This window comes from Panthera onca, chromosome D3 (assembly GCF_046562875.1).
Source record: "Panthera onca isolate mPanOnc1 chromosome D3, mPanOnc1 haplotype 2, whole genome shotgun sequence".
Classification (NCBI taxonomy): Eukaryota; Metazoa; Chordata; class Mammalia; order Carnivora; family Felidae; genus Panthera; species Panthera onca.
Window position 1 is genome coordinate 17,565,131 of NC_138350.1, and position 19,550 is coordinate 17,584,680.

Here is a 19,550-nt window from a genome sequence, read left to right on the forward strand (position 1 = left end):
CAGAGCGGGGTGTGGGATGGGGCTGCTGGAGCTGGTGGGTAACAACTGAGACTAAGAGTGAGCAGGGATGACAGCCCCTGCACGGACTGCTGGTCAGCACAGACACCTGTCCAGGGCTTTTGTCCGCTCTGTCTTCACGGTGTGATTAGTCTTTAGAAGGAGCAATAAACAGCAAGGACTGCATCCCTGGAGGGGCATGCAGATTCCCAGGGAGCACGGAGTAGTGCAAAGGTGGCCGCAACTCGGTTATTACGTGTCAACTACTTGGGAAATTCACTCTGGATTTATTTCCCATCAAAACCACTTCGTCTGAACTCCAAATACACACTGCTTCCAAAAAGACAAAGGTTCTTTGGTCTGTTACAATAACTGCTTTTCTCCCCCTCTGCCCACAAGCATCGTGCCTGGGATTCTTCCTTATGCTACAGGGTTAAAGAGTCAATCATCCTGGCATTTATTGACATGTTACCTTTTTCTGCATAATTCTCAGCTCGTCACTCAAGTTGTTATTCACCTTCATTAGCTGCTGTATCTTGGCCTCAGAAGCCACTAGAGCGTTTTTGACCTCCATAAATTCCTGCACAGTGACTGGTCCATCTGATAAATCTGAATCTAGGCTCTAAAAATAAATTGGGGAAAATGTTCACAATCGGAGATGATGATAACATATCAAGACTCACAGCTAAAGAATTTCTAAAGTCTGACCATGCCAGCTGGACTGCAAAGTTAATCAAACCAAATCAAGCCTTCAGGGAGTAATGCAAAAATAAAACATAAAGGTAGAGTTACTGTAATACTTGAAAAATACTAGAGTCGATATTTTCTAACAGAACAGGAGGTGCAGCCCTAAATCTAGCCTGACGATGACTCTCTCAGTGCATTTTTCTGGTATTGCCTGACTTTCTCTTGCCCATTCCTTTTTCTTTAAAGGTTTTAAGTAATCTCTGCACCCAATGTGGGCCTCGAACTCACAACCCCAAGATCAAAAGTCACATGCAACTGAACCAGCCAGGTACCCTCCTTTTCTTTTTAAAAATTTGTTCTTTCAGTAATTCCTTCATTCCAATCTGTATTGAGCATCAGGCAGTGTTCTAGGGACTTGGGATATGTAGAAAGAGAAAACAAAGATCCCTGCTTCCACAGTGTTTGCACCCCAGCAGAGTGGGAGAGAGATAGAAGATGACAAGTGCTGTGGAAAAGAGAATATGGAGCAGGGTAAGGGGCTGGGGAGAGAAGTAGGGGTGAAGTGGGTGCGTTTTAATAAGGCAGGTGGGATAAGCCTTTGGGTAGGTGAGACATGAGTAACAGCCAGAAGGACATCAGTCAAGTGGAAGGACAGTAGTTGAGTGACTGTCCGGAGGAGGAACATTCTAGCCAGCAGCAGAGCTCAGCTAGAGGGCGTGGGTGTGCAAGGCAGAGAGGAAGAAGCCAGTTGGTAGGATCTGGTCACGACTTTGGCTTTTGCTCTGACTGAATCTGGTGCTTCAGGGACACTGGACAGAGGCGGATAAGATGGGGCAAGTAACCTCTGCTCTCCCCTCCGCATCCCCTGCATCTGCCAGGGGCTCCACCCTTCTTACAGTCGTGTGAGCTGGACAGCTCTGGACACATCCTCTTTAAGTCCATACCCCCACTGCACACATCCAACTTATCACTGTTTGTCTTCCCGTCCACCTGTTCTCAAACATTTGCTGAGCCCCTCTGTGGGCCAGATCTGGGGCAAGGTCCTGGTGACTCAGCAGTGGGTGAACCGGCCAGGCCTCTACTGCTTCTCCCTGGGCCCACGTTTACTCTGCTACCAAGACTTCCCTTCCACCCAGACTCTCTCAGCACGGGGCCCGTGGCGGCCCACGTCAGCTCTTGTCTGGACCTCCAGCACTACCCCACCTGAGTTTCTTATCTTCCTCCACTCTCTGACCCGCCGAGAACAGTACTCCCAAAAGAGAGGAACCCAAACTGCTGACCTTAGCCCTCCTCACCTGCCTAAGAGCTTCTCGGGCTCTGTGCTGTCCGCCAAGGTGTGGACTCTTCAGCCTGGTGTCACATTCCTCTGTGGTATGAGCCCTGCCCTCTGCTGCAGCTCTGAGTTCCACTCGTTTTTGGCTGTCTCTACACATGAGCGGGTTCCTCCAGATGCCCTCTTTCACTTTCCCTCTGCCTAGACCACCCTTCTCTGCCTCTCCACATGCCTAACCCTGTGCATCCTTTAAGGCATATATTAACTGCCACCCCACTTACACAGCCTCCCCTGACACCTGTCCTCAGCAACAAGCTGCATCTCCTCACACACCCCTACCCCCCAGCTTCCGTTTGTGCTTCTTATGACACTTTGTACCATTGAGAGCAGTTCTCTCTCCTACTAGGCAACTAGGCAGGGAGAGCCTCACAGGAAAGGGACCAGGCCTCATTCGGGAGAGTATTATCCAGAGAAGTCACTCAGTAAACATTTGTCGGAAGAATAAAATGCACTGGTCCCTGCTCACAAGTTTTATAAAGTCACAACTAAAGCTGTGATTTGGCAACGGACTTAGAGACACGGACCCCCTGTTGACCTCACTGGTCTAAGCTGGTAGTAAGCCGAACAGTACCTCCAGAGCACTTTTCACAGTGGTTGATAAATAAGGCGATTTTGCAGGAGGAAAGATTTCAGAAAGAAACGTTCTTCCTTTCTGTGTGCAACATGTCACCTCACCTTCTGCCTATTTGCCTTGCTTGCAGTAGGTTCCAGATCCGTGTCTTCATCTGAGGCCACACTGTCATAGTCCGGCTGGTCATTGTCTTGACTCTCGACACTGTGCTGGTTACTGATTGTTTTCAGTATGAGCTCCACGTTGTCTATCAACAGAAACAAACAACTTTTCTTCAGGCCTAAAAAAACTTTTATCCCCAAAATCCACTGGGAGGATTTTTGGGTTTAGCCATTTAAAGACTAAAAGAAAACGACAGAAATAGCAATGTTATATTCACACCAAAACAGGAATCACAGAGGTTATCAACCAGAAAGGGCCTTACTATCAACTGCATGGAGGTATTTAAGCATCCCTGCAGGCCACTTAGCAAATGTGCGCAAATTAATTAGGTGGTTTAGGAAAGTGCTGCTCAGATTGAGAAGGCAGGCTCCCAAGTTTCTCATTATTCCAGGAGACAGAGCACACAGAGCTTAGTTCCAACTCATGGAAATAACACTGTAACTACTATAAGATTAACTGTGATTCTATTCTAATTGTAACTTGTTTACAAGGTAATGACATGGAAAAGAAACTGTTAAAATGGAGCCTAGTGAACTTGGTGCTCAAAGAACAGGCTCCTGGCATTTAGTCAGCTGACTGCCAGAGAGGAGAAAACAACTCAGTGGACACACATACCCATGCCAGGAAGGTATGGCCTACAGGGGAGCAGGGATGATTCCACAGGCTCTAACACGCTTTGAATAAAACATTTCACAAATTATCCAAGCCTCTCCAACTTCTCTCAGTCAACTCAAGCTGACCTCTGATTTCCAGTGTTATTTCTGGTTTGTATCTGGGTGACAAATTATGGTTACTCAAAAGGAATTTTAAGTTTTCAAATTAATATTTAAAATATATGTATCATCTGCCTACAGAAATAATACTCAGTGCCGGGGTGCCTGGGTCGCTCAGTCAGTTGAGCGTCTGACTCCTAATTTCAGCTCAGGTCATGATCCCATGGTCCTAGGTTGGGCTCTGTGCTGAGTGTGGAGCCTGCTTAGGATTCTCTCTGTCTCTCTCTTTCTCTCTCGCTCTCTCTCTCCCCACCCCCTTACCCCTCTACCCCACTCACTCTAGCTAAAAATACATATAATAATAATAATAATAATAATAATAATAATAGAAAAGAAGCAATACTCCATATAGAATAATGGTAATCACTCCTAGCTATTGATCTATGTTGGTCTATACCCTTCCAGAGTTTTCCCTAAACATATACATATAAAGAGCCAATTTCATCAATAGCAGTTGGTATGGTATAGAAAGTTGTTGTGAAGACTAAATTAGCAAATCCTGAACCAGTGACCATCGTTTCTGTGGAAACACAGGGTTGGGTTCCTGCCAGCCTCTGGTCACATCATTTCTGTCAACCAATCAATATAGAACCTTACTTATGTGTGTTTCTGTTTAAAGGCACCTTTAGAATATATATATATATATATATATATATATATATATATATATTTTTTTTTTTTTTTTTTTTTTTTACAAGCGCCTGGGTGGCTCAGTGAGTTAACCATCTGACTTTGGCTCAGGTTATGATCTCACAGTTTGTGAGTTTGAGCACCACATCGGCTCTGCGGTCAGCGTAAAGCCCGCTTCAGCTCCTCTGCCCTCGTCCCTCCCCCACCTCACTTATGCTCTCTCTCTCTCTCTCCCTAAAATAAATAAACATTGAATATATACATATGTGTTTATTTATATTTATGTTTAATATAATATATATTTATATTTAATGTTTATTTATTTATTTTGAGAGAGAGAGAGCACGCACATGCAGAGGGGCAGAGAGAGGGAGACTGAGAGAATCCCAAGCAGGCTCTGTGCTGTCAGCTTAAAGCCCAATGTGGGGCTCAAATTCATGAACCATGAGATCATGACCTGAGCCAAAATCAAGAGTCAGACACTTAAACTGAGACTGAGCTACTGAGGTGCCCCTAAAAACACCTTAAAAAATTTTTTTGTTTTTAATGTTTATTTTTGAGAGAGAGAGGGAGAGGGAGGAACAGAGAAGAGACACACAGAATCCAAAGCAGGCTCCAGGCTCTGAGCTGTCAGCACAGCCTGACGTGGGGCTTGAACTCATGAACCGTGAGATCATGACCTGCAGAGCCGAAGTCGGACACTTAACCAACTGAGCCACCCAGGCGCCCCATAAAAACACCTTTAATATACATTGTCAATTCATTAACATTGAACTGACAGCGAACAGCACTATCCAATTCATGTGTGAACGAATCTTATCTCACACAGGTATTTTCTCCATAAGGCACATCACAGCCTCCTTGTGCTTAGGAGCCCCAGAGAGCACTTGAGTACAATGCCGCGGGCCCATTTTAAGCAGCAAAATCATCAACAAAAGGCACAGAAATGTAAAAATGTGGTACTAAGTAGACCTAAAAAGGACACTTATTAACAATATGAGAATTGAGACAAAAAGGCAGAGCACGACCTAGTTCGGTTTCAGCTGGGAATGTGTGTTTTGGGTGACTCAAATATTTTGCCACTCTGCACATGTCCACGAGTTTCCATGGGGAGTACTGATGTTGAGGTTACAGATAAATTTCAGTTAACAGATGAATTTGCAAATATGGGATCTGCAAATAACGACGGCTGATTATGTATTTACACAGTACTTCCATGTGATATATTCACTTGCACATATGTATGTGTATAAATGGTCTCCTTACAAAACTGCGATTACACTAAACCTTTTTTAGAAAAACTGATTTATTACTTTATATCACTCTATATTCTTTGGGGAAAAAAAAGGTTGCACTACTCAAATATATTCAAATTCTCACTGCTTACCTGTTGCAAACTGTTACCTGTTTCTAATGTTTTCAGTGTTACATATATGTGTAACATCTTTCATTATTTACCCTCAAGTTAGCTAGAAATGGAACCACCAAATCAAAGAGTATGTACATTTTGACATTTCAAATTTACATAAGGACCTTTATCACTACACCTTTGCCAAAATTTAGTAAATTTCCTTAGAATCTGCTTATTCCTGTTGAACTAGTAAAATCAAAAACTGATGTCAGTTGATGATTACTGTCTTTGGGGAATACTATGCTAACTGAAAACTTAATTTTTATAGTCTGTACTTCTTCCGTTTAAATGCTTTAATAATAGGGGCACCTGGGTGGCTGAGTCAGTTAAGCATCTGACTTTGGCTCAGGTCATGATCTCCCGGTTCGTGGGCTTGAGCCCTGTGTCAGGTTCTGTGCTGACAGAGCCTAGAGCCTGCTTCGGATTCTATGTCTCCCTCTCTCTCTGCCCCTCCCCCACTCACGCTCTGTCTCTCTTTCTCTCTAAAATATAAACATTAAAAAAATTTAAATGCTTTATAATAAAAAACATATTCTACGGGCACCTTGGGGGCTCAGTCAGTTGAGTCTACTCTTGATCTCGGCTCAGGTCATGATCTCACAGTTCAGTTCGTGGGATTGAGCCCCACATCAGGCGGGCTCTATACTGACAGCATTGAACGTGCTTGGGATTCTCTCTCCCCTTCTCTCTCTGCCCCCACCCCCCCACTTGTGTGCACACACCTTCTCTCTCTCTCAAAATAAGTAAACTTAGGAAAAAATGTACTATATATAATTAGAAAAAAACCAGTAAGTATAGAGTAACGGGAGATGGGGAAAAGTGTGTTCCTAAGCACAGACTCAGGACGCTGAGCTACTGAACTAGGTGCAACAGGGCACCTTGGAAATGGGGCTTGGTGCTCTCTACAATTTTAAACCACAACAATTCTTACTGAAGACATCTAAAGTTTATAGTAACAAGTTTTAATTATTTAGAACTCAGTTTTGTATGTAAGCAACAGCAGGTAAACTGTAATATCAATTAAGAGGGTTGATTTTCTTATGCCCTTTAATAAGATCTAAGTCAGACTTTTGGGTTAATTTCAGGACGCATTGTTTGTTTTTTTTAACTGGGAGGAGTTGGGGGGGTTTCCAGTAAGGACTGGAAAACCTGACAGACAAATTCTAAAAGAGCTGTAACACTCCGGACGCAATTCTATAGGAAGATAGGTGATCTAAGAGGAAGAAACATATAAGGTAAATTTGAATAGCAGTTAGTAACACTGAAATATTTATCATTCATCAGGGCTCAAAAAAGGTAAACTTTTCATTATGACTGCTTTAATTAGTTTGTCATTTTAAACTTAACACGTGTGTCAAGTTTAGAAGACCAAAGAAGCAAACATTTAGTGGTTTGAAACAGTTACCTTTTGAACCAGAAAGAGGACTGCCTTGCTGTCTCCTCTTGGCATCACTGAGAATGTCGATGACCAGTGTGGCAAACTCATGGGCGTTAAACCGAGCTAGTTTCTGTCTGCCCTGAGTGAGAAAATAATTGGAAATATTTCCATATGTGAAAACATATGCATCAATATTCACATAAAACCAGTTACACTATCGTCAGATTTCAGCAGACTTCCAAACATGATCAAAGTACCACGCAGGTTAATGGAGTCACACATCAATGTTTTCCTTGCAAATAGTCTAGAACCATCTACATAAGAGAACTAGATACCATTTAAATTCTCACAGTGCACATTTCTGAAAAAAAACGTTTCTACCTGATGCTTTTTTCCATTACAATTCAATTTTAGAGTAGACCCAATAATGAAAAATTTGGAAGAAAATTGTAAAATTTCAAGATAAAGTTAAAAATGCTGGGAACTGCCATTGCCATTAATCAATAAACATTAAAAACCCTTCCCAATTTACTCAACTTTTCTCCTCATTATGGGTGCTTAGGCTGTTTTGAATGCTCTATTATTTTATACAGTGCTTTGAAGAAAATCACCGTGCATAATTCTTTGTATTTTTATTTTACTGGCATATATTCCCAACTAAAGATTTCTGGTGTGAAAGGATGGACTTAATTTTGAGGCTTTTAAAATCAGTTAACAAACTGACTTTCTGAAGTCTACAGCAACATAAACTCTTACCTACAGCATCAGAAAGCCCATTTCACCATACCCCTACCAGCTTCAAGTATCCTTTATTACATTCTTTATTAATTGGGTTGATGAAATTTTCATTAATGCCTTTTCATTAATGCTTTCTTGGATCACTAATAAGGTTAAACATTTCTTCACATTTGTAAGCCATTTATATTTCCTCCGTGAATTGTTTCATATTCTTTGACAGGCTTCTGTTTACATGTTTTGCTTTTCTTACCAGTTTCTTGAGTTTTCTGTGTGCGCGTTTGTGTGTATATATATAAAGGACAGTTAACATTTTAATCAAACAAAAATGTAAAATACCTGTCCTGGGAAAATGAAATACCATGTTATCAGCCATTCTCCAAATAACACTACCAGTTTCTTCTCAGATTCGGCCACTTGCCTGATTCCGTGTTGAAGAGTACTCAGGATTGACCGGAAGGAAGGGGACGACAGTTGTCTCGGTTACCAGGGTGCTGTGGTTTTGCGTGGCAAGCCAGACTAGCCAGAGGAAAGAGCCAGAGATAGAATCTTATCACCATGGGTGCGCCACCGCCCCTCTGACAGCCGCGGCTCCCATGTCATGAGGGAGACTCGGGGAAGCACACTCCGAAACCAACATACACAAAAGTAAATGTCGACACACGCATCATCAGGACAGGAGAAATCAGGCAAGTAAAACACTGAGGTGGGCAGCTTGTCACTGCCCACTGACAAGAGAAGCTTATTAGAAAAAGCCACGTGTTCAGTCACCTGCATCAGTCTCTCGCCTGTCAACTTCATCGTACACATCCATGGCAAGTTCTTCAAACAAATGATTACTTAGCTGCAAGTAAAAAAATATCAGGAACACAAGGCACAAGGATTAACACTAGCAGAATGAGTGGGCATTGTGACTTATTCACCCTTTGATCTCCAATGTCTTATCCAAAGCCAGTGCTTAGTAAAATACCGACTGTTAAACAGACAATAACATTTCCAGAACAGTACAGCTCCTCTAGAAATTTCTGCCTCCCACAGCAGCCTCACTCCTTTGTAATACGTAGACAGGGGTGTGCTATGAAGGAGTAAGAGGCATCTGAAGTGCACAATCTCAAAAGTAGGGTCCAGTTCTCCACTCTTCGCATGACATCACCCTTTAAAGCCCCCCTTTTCTGCTCGTGAGCAACTGCCAGTGCCTCTGAATATAAAGAATCCTAAACCCTTGATGGGATAGAGACGCCAAAACATGCCATTCTGAAAAGATAAAACATGCCACCGCACAAGCTACCACCCAGACTTCGGCAAGTCTCTGCTGTATTCTTCAGTAAGCAGGCTTCCAATCCCCCAAACCAAGTGTCCCCAGCAAAAAACACCTGTCTATACTCAGTACATTGTGCAGTGTTGGCCAACAAAACAATCTCCACACTGCCTGGAACGCCTGCCTGGCGGCCACTGGGATAGAGAAGACACTCAGGGTCTTCCTCAAGCCACCTGAGGCTAAGCGTCCACCAGGTGGCTCTAGTTCTCTGCACTTTTTCCCTCATAAAAAACACCCAGATGTTTGGTGGCGGTCACTTTTTAGTTGACACTGAATGTCTTTTATTCCTGACCGTACTCCTTACGTCCACCCACAGTACCTGGCACAGAGATGGGGCCCAGGAAATAGCCAGCACACGCTGACCAGAAGGTATTTTATGTGGCAATTTAAAATGCTGGCTACACAGACCTTGTGAGAGCTTGCTAAAATGAATACAATTGCTGGATGAAAGCAGCAGGATATAAAATCCTATAATTATGATGGAGCTTCCATTAAATAAAAAATGATAGGCATATGAAACGAGAATTAGAAGAAACATATCAAAATACTGTGCCTGAATCCGTTAAGAATACAGTGAATGAAAAGGATTCCCCTTGTCCATTTTCCAAATTTTCTCTAGTGTGGTTAACTTATATTTGTAATTGAAAATAAGCTCTGATAGCGTTTTGCTGGATAAGGTGACGAGCGACTGGAGACCTAAACTTGTATCACAAATATCGGTCTCTTTCCAATAAGGGGCTACAAGCTAAGATTATTATTACTGACAGTAACTACAACAGCAATACTGAGGGCTCACACCTCAGGTACTGTGCTACTGTCATCATATTAATACTCATGACACTTCTGTGCAGATAGGAACTATGATCATCCCACTCTACAGACAAGGAAATTGAGGCCCAGAAATTAGCAGCTTGCCTAAAGTCACAAAGCCAGCAAGTAATGGACCTGAGATCCAAGTTTAAGTCTCTCCAAATGTTAACGCTTAACTAGTTCAAGAAACACATTAGTCTAATTATATTTTTCTCAGTTTCTTATCAGGGAGTGAGATACTGTGGGACAACCACTGAAGTGGCACTGCTCAAGCTGTCCCTTGTGAGGAGACCACTGGGTGGGGTCAATAGGTATTGACAGCAGCCTGTCTCACTGAGCAGTTCAGATCTGCAGCCACTGATGGATCGTAAGTCCTCTTTCCAGGAGAGGACACCACAGCGCAGAAAGGCTAAGGAGCTTGTCAGAGATGAGCTCTCTAACTGACCAGTCTGACCATAGCCCAGGTTCTTGGGATCTGTACTCAACTTTGTTCCACATATTTGTCTAGTGCCTGCCACATGCTAGAGATATTACAGACATAACCCCACCTTTATGCGGTTTTCAGTCTAGCAAATGTAGGTTAGTTAAGGGAGCCTGAGTATTATCTATAATGTCTGAATTATTTAAAATAAAAATTGGCTTATATACTCTTAAGTAATTAAAATGAAATCACAGACTATTTGGTGCTATCTGATTCCAAAGGTTATCATCTTAATCATCCTACCATATGACCGCCTTAATTTAAGAAAGGTAATAAAAACACACAGACACACAAAACCACAGATACAGAACACAGAGACACCAGATTGCATAAAATACATTTATTTCATATCACAAATACTAGTAACGATAGACTCACTTGTATGTCATATTCAGTACTTAGTATTATTTGGAGCGCTAGTGAAGAGGAACGAGGAGAAAGTCCTACATTAGGGGAGAGGTGCAGCTTCAGAGTCAGGCTTGGGGAAACTTCCACCTATACTGTCAAGGTGGTCAGATTTCAGTTACTTGAACGACAAAAGGGCGGGAAGCTGGGGAAGGAGAAGACTGCAGAAAGACAGGATTCCCGAGAGAGGACCTGAAGGTGGCCTTAGAGAGTGTAAACCCAAAAAGAAACAAACACCTGCGCTTGCACACATGTGTGCATGCACACACACGCACAAACACACACATGCATGTGCGCAGGCACGCAGTGGGAATCAGATGGAAAGCAGGGCAAAAACTGAATGGTGAGAACTGGATGACACTCTTTGAGGTGAAGAAAAGAAGTTAGGAATCTTGGTTCAGATCCAGAGGGCTGTGAGGACAGCCAGAGGCGGGAAATCTGGTGGTTACAGTGGTTGGGGTTACAGTGGGTTACAGTGGTTACAGTACCCTGGTGAGGCTTCAACTGGGGGGGCCCCAACAAAGGGAAAGCGCTCCCAGAGAAGCTGGCTGGTCAGGGTCCTGACTAGGGCTGAGGTGGGCAGGCTGGAAAGAAGTATGCAGACCGAAGGGAGCTGGGTGAGCTCTGAGTGCACACCCAGGGCAGGACCACCAGCCCTCGACAGCATGCACTTACAAAGCTCTGATGAATGAAGCGGGCTAAGCAAGACCATGATACTGGCGGCTGGACCCAGATGGCAGCAGGTGGAGCTGCGGTACTCACCATTCCAGTACCAAATTGTGCCATTCCCTAGTGTGCTATAAGGCTACCGGAAGGAATCCTACGAAGTGTGTCCCACTTACTGTTTTACAGGGAGAGAAACTAAGGAACTCTTATGAAAAGAAACAGCTTCCTAATGTCAAAGGCACAGTCTTCACTTTGAAAACGACAGAGAAAAACGCCATTACTCGAAGCAGAGCCAATAAATTGGATCTACTAAACTTAATAGTACTTCCCATCTTCTTCTCTACATACTCAGTGCTCTGCTTCTGATTTAACAACATCTGAGAGTATGAAAAGTCATCTGATGTAACAGGTAACGGGCTAAGGATAGGAATTAGCAGGATGCATGAACTGAACTCCACACTGAACTTCACTAGGAAACAGAGATACTCACAGATTGAAGCTTCTTCTTAGCAGCTTTTGCCAATTCAGACAAATCCAGGCTGCTAAGAAAATGTACAAAACTAATAAGCACATAAATAAAAACCATTTTTGTGAGCTTGGCAGAAGATTAAGATAGTCAAGGCATCAAGACATTAATTACAGTTCATGGACATGGTCAGAAACAAAAATTCTACAGCCCATTAGAGTTAGTGAGAAAACTCTGAACACAAAAACTTGTAACTCCTTTTAGAAATATCATGCTCAGGTAACATAGTAAAGGGAAAAATAATCACCAGATAACTAAAAGACAAAAACTACTGCCAGGCTAGTCGCCAACCCCTTTATGTGAGAAGTCACAATTCTTAAAGTATTAAAAAAAAAAAAAAAAAAAAAAAAAAGGCACGACAGAAGGAAATACGAAAAGGGCAGAATGAGAAAAACCAGAAGGGCAAGATTACATCTAGAACAGCAGCTAATCATTTCATAAACTCTTGACAGTATTTGTGCAAAGGTAATTGGTTAAATAAGAATTTCAAGTTCATTCCTGCAGCTGCGAACTCATCTAACCTCACAGACCAGGGGTAGGCAGATTATAGCCCATTTTTTTGTTTGGTTCCTGAGCTAAATGTTTTTACATTCTTACATGGTTTGGGAAAAAAATCCCAAAACAAAAGAAAAATATTTCATAATGTGAAGAATTCTATGAAATCCACATTTCAGTGTCCAGAAATAAAATCTTCTTGCAACTGATATGCCCTTCATTTACATAACATTCACGGATGCGTGCATCTACAATTGGCAGAATAGTTGTGACAGAGGCTGTGTGGCCCACAAAGCCTAAAATATTTATTATTCAGCCCTTAAAAATTTTGTCAGTCATGGTTATAGACAAAGAATATCTTCTATTACAATACAGAAATATTCTGAGATATCATCTATAGACACAATACACTGTCCCAACTGGCTAAAATTGGGACATCCCTAACTCCAATTTTCTTACTAGTAAATTTGTTACGTGTACTCTTTCAAGCTTAAGTTTTACATGGTGGTTTACTTACAGCCGTCTTATTTCCAAATTGTATAGCCATAAAAGAGAAAAATGTATGGGCTTTGTTAAATACAAAATATAATACACTTAAACACTATACAACCAAGGAAATAACAGTGACAGATAAAATTGATTGGTATTTCAACAGCCTTACCTGTCTGCCATTTGAGGTATTATAAAGTGCTGTCCATTTTTGTGATCTGAAAGAGAAATCAAGCCAAAGTTTTGGTCATACAAACACTGATAGGATCTATAAAGGAACACCATAATTATTTTTTCAATTTACATTTTGCAATTAGCATTTTCTCATAATTAGGAATTATGTGGGAGGGGCAGAGGTTGCCAGTTTGGCTACAAACTCCCTAAGGCCTGGCCAGTAGCAAGAATCATAGTCCCATTTTCAACCGATACAAAGGTCCAGACACCATTAGGCAGAAAGGTTATGTTCACGTTAATCCTACACTTCATCCATCCCCAGTATAACTGATGACCTTTAGTTATGGACAGAACTTGTGGGGAGCTGAATTAGCTCAGAGCAAGCTTCCATCAGCTCTCCATGTGGGATGGGGGAGCACCCTTGGGGTCTTGTGGCTCACCTTCAAATTAATCAACTAGCATAAAACCATCAGGGCTGAGGCAGGCGGTCTTGGCAGATCCAGGCAGGGCTTAATGACCTAGTCCTCACCTAGCTTTTGGAGGGCACTGATCACATGCCAATGAATAAAAAGCCATTCTATGCATTCACATATAGGTTTTTGTGTAACTATCAGTCTTTATTTCTCTTGGATAAATAGCTAGCAGTGGGACTGCTAGGTTGTGGAGGTATTAGGTCAATGTGTGCACAACTTGGTAAGAAACTGCTAGACTTTTTGACAGAGTAGCTCTATCATTTTGTTTTCCAACCAGCAGTGTATGAGAGTTACAGTTGCTTCACATCTTCCCATTCAGATTGCCAGTTTCTTAGGGGTTTTTAAATTTCAGTCATTCTAAAAGGCGTGTAGCGGTACCTCACTGTGCTTTTAATTTGCATTTCCCTAATGGCTGATGATGCTGAGCGCCTCACTTCATGTGCTCATTTGTCATCTGGATATGGTCTTTGCCCGGTTTTTATCGGGCTGTTTGTTTTCTTACATTTGAATTTTATATATTTAGGTATAAATATTCTGGATCCAAGTTCTTTGTTGGACATGTGATTTCCTAGTATTTTCTCCCAGGCTGTGGCTTGTTTTTCACTCTCTTAATTACAGTTTTTGCAGAGCAAAAGCTTTCAATTTTGACAAAGTCCAATTCATCAGTATTTTCTTTTATGGATTGTGCTTTTATGTTACATCTAAACACTTCACCTAATCCAAGATCACAGATTTTCTTCTAGACATTTTATAGTTTTACATTTAGATCTATGATCTATTTTTAGTTTTTATGCCAGTGTGGGAGGTACTGAAGTTTCTACTTCTGCACATGGATGTCCAGTTGCTCCAACACTGAAAAGACTATCTTCCTCCACTGAATTGCCTTTGCAACTATCCAAAATCAACTGAACATATTTGTGTGTCTACTCCTGGATGCTGTCTACTGTTTCAAAGACTTGTATGTCTGTCTCTTCACCGTCTGAGTACAGCAAAACTTGACGGCAAGAGTTAAAATTGGATGGTGTGATTCTGCCCACATTCTCCTTCTTTTGCAAAATGGTCTCTTGGCTATTCTAGTTCCTCTGCCTTTCCATGTAAATTTTAGAATCAGCACATCCAAGTATGCAAGAAAATCCTTGAATTACACTAACTTTACAAACTAATTTGCAGAGAAACGACGTTAACTCTATTGAGTGTTCCAACCCATGAACAGTTCTCTTTCCACTTATTCAGGTCTTCCTGGATTGCTTTCAGCATTTGGTAGTTTTCAGCATGCAGATCCCACAAATATTTTGCCAGATTTCTACCTAAGCTTCCAATGTGGAGCTATTATAAATGTTACTGTTTTTCTAGGTTCAGTCTCCAATTACCCAATGCTAATCTACAGAAGTATGATTGATTTTTGATTGCTTCCCTTGTATTCATTCTGCAACCGTGCTAAACTCACTTATTTTTTCTAAGAACTGTAGATTCCTTGGGATTTTCAACATAGAAACCATCTCATTTATGATGAATTGTATCTGTTTCATTCCAATCTATATGCCTTTTGTTTTTCTTGTCTTATGGCACTGGTTAGGACTTCCAGAGCAATGTTGAATAAGAGTGGTAAGAGTAGACATCTTGGCCTTGTTTCTGATAGTCAAGCAAAAACATTCAATCTTTCGTCATTAAGGAAGATGTTAGCTGTGGGTCTCTACTGATACTCTTTATCAGGTTAAGGAAGTCCTTTCTATTCTAAGTTTGCTCTTTTCTTATCATGAAAGAATGTTGAATTCTGTTACATATTTTTCTGCATCAACTGATAAGATTGATGACTTTTTTTCAGCCTGTTAATGTGATAAATCACATTAAATGATTTTCAAATATTTAATCAGTTTTGGCATTTAGAAACCTTACTTGGTTATGATATATATATATCTATATATATATATCCATAGATATATATAGATATAGATATAGATATATATAGTCGGATTTGATCTGCTAACACTTTGTTGAGGATTTTGGTGTCCATGTTCATGAGGGCTATTTTTTTGTGCTGTTTTTGCCGGGTTTGGTACCAGGGTAACGGTGGCTTCACAAAATGACTTCAGAGGTGTTTCCTACCTTTTATTTTCTAAATATCATGCAGAATTAATGTTATTTCTTCTTCAAATACTTGGTAGAATAGTTTCATTTAATGTGCAAAACCTGAAAAGTGAATTCCTAACACTTAAAAATATCTATTAAGTATCATAATTGCAAAGCTAGCAAATCACATGAGTCATCAAGCATATCTGTTGTATAGTTATATGGCAACACCACTTCAGCTAGTTCACAGTACTTAACAGTGAAATCATCTGGGTTGGGGTTTTCTTAAATGGAAGATTTTAAAGTACAAATTCAAATTCTTTAAAATGTAAGATTATGGATTTACATGATCTCTTTCTTATTGGGTGGTGGTTAGTAGTTTGTGGTTTTCAAGGAATGGTTACTTTTTTTTAAGTTTCTTTATTTTGAGAGTGGGAGGAAGGGAGAGAGAGAGACAGTGAGTTCACATGCATGAGCGAGCAGGGAAGGGGCAGAGAAAGACACCACATTGTCAGTGCAGAGCCTGACACAGGGCTTGAGCTCACGAACTGTGAGATCATGACTTAGGCCAAAACCAAGAGTCTGACACTTAATCGACCGAGCCACCCAGGTGCCCCAGGAATTGGTTAATTTTATCTAAGTTGTCCAATTTGTGTGCATAGAATTATTTATAATATGGGTAGACCTTTATCAATTTCATTGAAATTTTCAAAGAATCAGCTTCTGGTTTCATTAATTTCTCTCTACTGCTTTCCTTTTTCAATTTCATTGATTTCCACTCTTATCTTTATTATTTCCCACCTCCTACTTGCTTAGAGTTTATTTTACTCATCTTTTCAGATGAGTAAGCAGTAAGAAACTCATAGTTTCTTAAGGGGAAAGCTTAGGTTGAGGACCTTTCTTGTGTTCTAAAATTTTTTTTTTTTTTTTTAACGTTTATTTATTTTTGAGACAGAGAGAGACAGAGCATGAATGGGGGAGGGTCAGAGAGAGGGAGACACAGAATCTGAAACAGGCTCCAGGCTCTGAGCTGTCAGCACAGAGCCCGACGCGGGGCTCGAACCCACGGACCGCGAAACCATGACCCGAGATGAAGTCGGCTGCTCAACCCACTGAGCCACCCAGGCGCCCCATCTTGTGTTCTAATGTAAGAATTTAATACTATAAAATTTCCTCTAAGCATTGCGTTAGCAGCATCCCTTAAATTTCGGCATGTTGTACTTTCATTCATCTGAAAGTATTTTCTAATTTCCCTTAAGAGTTCCTCTTAGACTTATATTTAGAACTGTGTTGTTGGGCACCTGGATCGCTCAGTTGGTTGAGCATCTCACTCTTGATTTTGGCTCAGGTCATGATCCAAGGTGGTGGAATCGAGCCCAGCATTGGGCTCTGCACTCTGTGTGGAGGCTGCTTGGGAATTCTCTCTCCCCCTGCCCTTCTCTAACTTGTGCTTTCCCTCTCTCTAAAAATAAAAAAAAAAAAAATAATAATAATAATAAAGAACTGTGTTGTTCATTTCTAAGCATCTGGTTATTTCCAAGTTATATTTTTATTATTTATTACTAGCTTAATTCCATTATGGTCAGAGAATATACTCTGTAGAATTTTAATTCTTTTATTTATTTTTAAGTTTATTTATTTTGAGAGTGAGTACTCACGTGAGCACGAGAATTCATTTTATTCTGAAAATGTTAGGCAGAGCATGCTATAAATGTCAACTAGATGCAGTTGGTTGACGGGTTTCAGCTTGCTATCTTTGCTGATTTTAATTAAATTAATTTATTTATTTTAAATAGGCTCCATGCCCAACATGGGACTTGAACTCATGATCCCAAGTTCAAAAGTTGCATGCTCTACCGAATGAGCCTACCAGGTGCCCCATATCTTTGCTGATTTTCTATCCACCAGTTCTGTTACTAAATGAAGACTGCTGAATGAATATCCAAGAATTGTGGATTTCTCCTTTCAGTTCTATCAAAATTTGCTTCATGGATTTTGAAACTCTGTTGCTGGGTGTATACACATTCAGAATTGTTACATCTTCTTGGTGAATTGACTGCATCACCAAGTTATGTCCCTCTCTATCCCTGCTAATTTTCCTTGCTCTCAAAGTCTACTTTGATGTTAACACAACCCCTCTAGATTTCTTTCACTTAGTGTTTGCATGGTGTATCTTTTTATACCTTTCTGCTTTTAAATTACCTCTATCATTATATTTAAAGTGGGTTTCTTGTAGATAGCATATAGTTAGAGCTTACTGTCTTAAATCCATTCTGACAATCTTATTAGCTTTTTAGTTGGTACATTTAGATCATTAACATTTAATGTAATTATTCATATGTTTGGATTTAAGTCTATGATTTTATTATTTAGTTTCTGTTTGGGCCTCAGTTTTTTGTGCCTATTTCTCCCCTTTTCTCTCTTTTCTGGATTGTTTTGAATTAAAGTATCTTTTGATAATATTTGAGTAATTTTTAACATTCAATTTTATCTCTAGATGTTTTGACTACATATCACTGTATAGTCCATTTTTAGTGACTGTGCTAGGCATTACAGTACACATAACCTTTTAGTCTACTTAGAAATAATATTTTGCCATTTTAAGATGAATGCAGAAACCTTATCTCTGTATTTCTTTTACCTGCTCCCTTTTTATGTCGTAGCTATCAAATGTATCCCAGTGACATAGGCTGAAAATCCCACTAGACAATACTGTAACTTCTGCATTAAACTCACTCATATCTCAAAGAACTTAAGAGGAAAATATAATCTCTTATATTTATCCAGATATTTATCATTTCAGTTGTTCTTGTTTACTCCTGCTGAAGTTCCAGATTCCCTCTGGTATCATTTCCCTTCTACTGAAAAGACTTTCTTTAGCATTTCTGTTAGAGCAACTAGTTCTCTTACCTTCATCTTAAAATATATTTTGCCTTCGCTCTTGAAGGTTCTTTTCACTGGAAATGGAATTCTGAGCTGACAGTTCTTTTCTTTTTTTCAGTACTTGTCTCCATGGTTTCCAATTAAAATCCATAGTTATTCAAATAACTGTCCTTTTATATGTTATATGTCAGTTTTTTTCCTTGGCTGCTTTCAAATGTTTTGTCTTTAGTTTTCAGCAGTTTGATTTTGATGTGTCTGAATGAGGATTTCATTGAGTTTATCCTGTTTGGGATTCTCTGAGCTTTCTTGAATCTGCAAGTCTGTCTTTTGCCAAATTTAGAGTTGTTGTGAACCCACGTTTCTTCAATATTTTTTCTGCACCATGCTTTCTGATCTCTTTCTGGGAGTCTGAAGATAAAAACATAACTTTCTGATATTGTCCCCTACATCCCTGGGGCTCTGTGTTCAGTTTCTTTTTCCTCCCACTTTTTTATTCTCTCTGTTGCTCAAACTGGGTAATTTCTAGTGATGTATTTCAATTCATTGCGTTTTTTCTTTGCCATCTCCAATCTATTAAGCCCATCCATGAGTTTTAAAATTTTAGTTACTGTATTTTTCAGTTCAACATTTTTTTTTTTAATGTTTATTTATTTTTTAGAGAGAGAGAGATTGAGAGATGGTGTGGGCAGGGGTAGGGATTGGGGCGGAGACAGGAGAATCCCAAACAGGCTCTCCACCGCCAGAGCAGAGCCCAATGTGCGGCTCAATCTCACGACAGCAAAATCATGCTGAGCCGAACTCCAAGGGGGGATACTCAACTGACTGAGCCACCCAGGTGTCCCACAGTTCAACGTTTCTATCTGGTTCATTTTTATATCTTCTGTTTTTCTACTAAGACCTTCTATATTTCTATGTGATTCAAGAACATTCACACTTACTTCTTTTTTTTTTTTTTTTTTTTTTTTAAATTTTTTTTTTTCAACGTTTTTTATTTATTTTTGGGACAGAGAGAGACAGAGCATGAACGGGGGAGGGGCAGAGAGAGAGGGAGACACAGAATCGGAAACAGGCTCCAGGCTCCGA

At 40.4% G+C, this 19,550-nt stretch overlaps 1 protein-coding gene and 1 non-coding gene across 19 annotated transcripts in view; both read right to left on the reverse strand.

The window, feature by feature from the left end:
* Window positions 1-19,550, reverse strand: part of GIT2 (GIT ArfGAP 2) — a 52,553-nt gene that overhangs the window by 19,319 nt on the left and 13,684 nt on the right. For 8 of the 18 annotated variants that reach the window (XR_009604166.3, XM_060612532.3, XM_060612529.3 and 5 more), the window contains exons 8-14: window positions 13,040-13,085; window positions 11,848-11,899; window positions 8,449-8,521; window positions 8,099-8,196; window positions 6,970-7,081; window positions 2,693-2,835; window positions 470-619 (exon numbers count right to left, since the gene is read on the reverse strand). Coding sequence is in view for 17 of the 18 variants with exons in the window: in XM_060612532.3 (XP_060468515.1) it covers window positions 470-619; window positions 2,693-2,835; window positions 6,970-7,081; window positions 8,099-8,196; window positions 8,449-8,521; window positions 11,848-11,899; window positions 13,040-13,085 (674 nt within the window). In the remaining variant the exon portion in view is untranslated. The remainder of the gene's footprint in view (window positions 1-469; window positions 620-2,692; window positions 2,836-6,969; window positions 7,082-8,098; window positions 8,197-8,448; window positions 8,522-11,847; window positions 11,900-13,039; window positions 13,086-19,550) is intronic. The other 10 variants (XM_060612538.3, XM_060612542.3, XM_060612534.3 and 7 more) reach the window with 4 other exon arrangements.
* On the reverse strand, window positions 6,686-6,747 carry LOC132666143 (U7 small nuclear RNA). The gene has a single exon (XR_009604521.1). It is a non-coding gene; the product is annotated as a U7 small nuclear RNA (small nuclear RNA).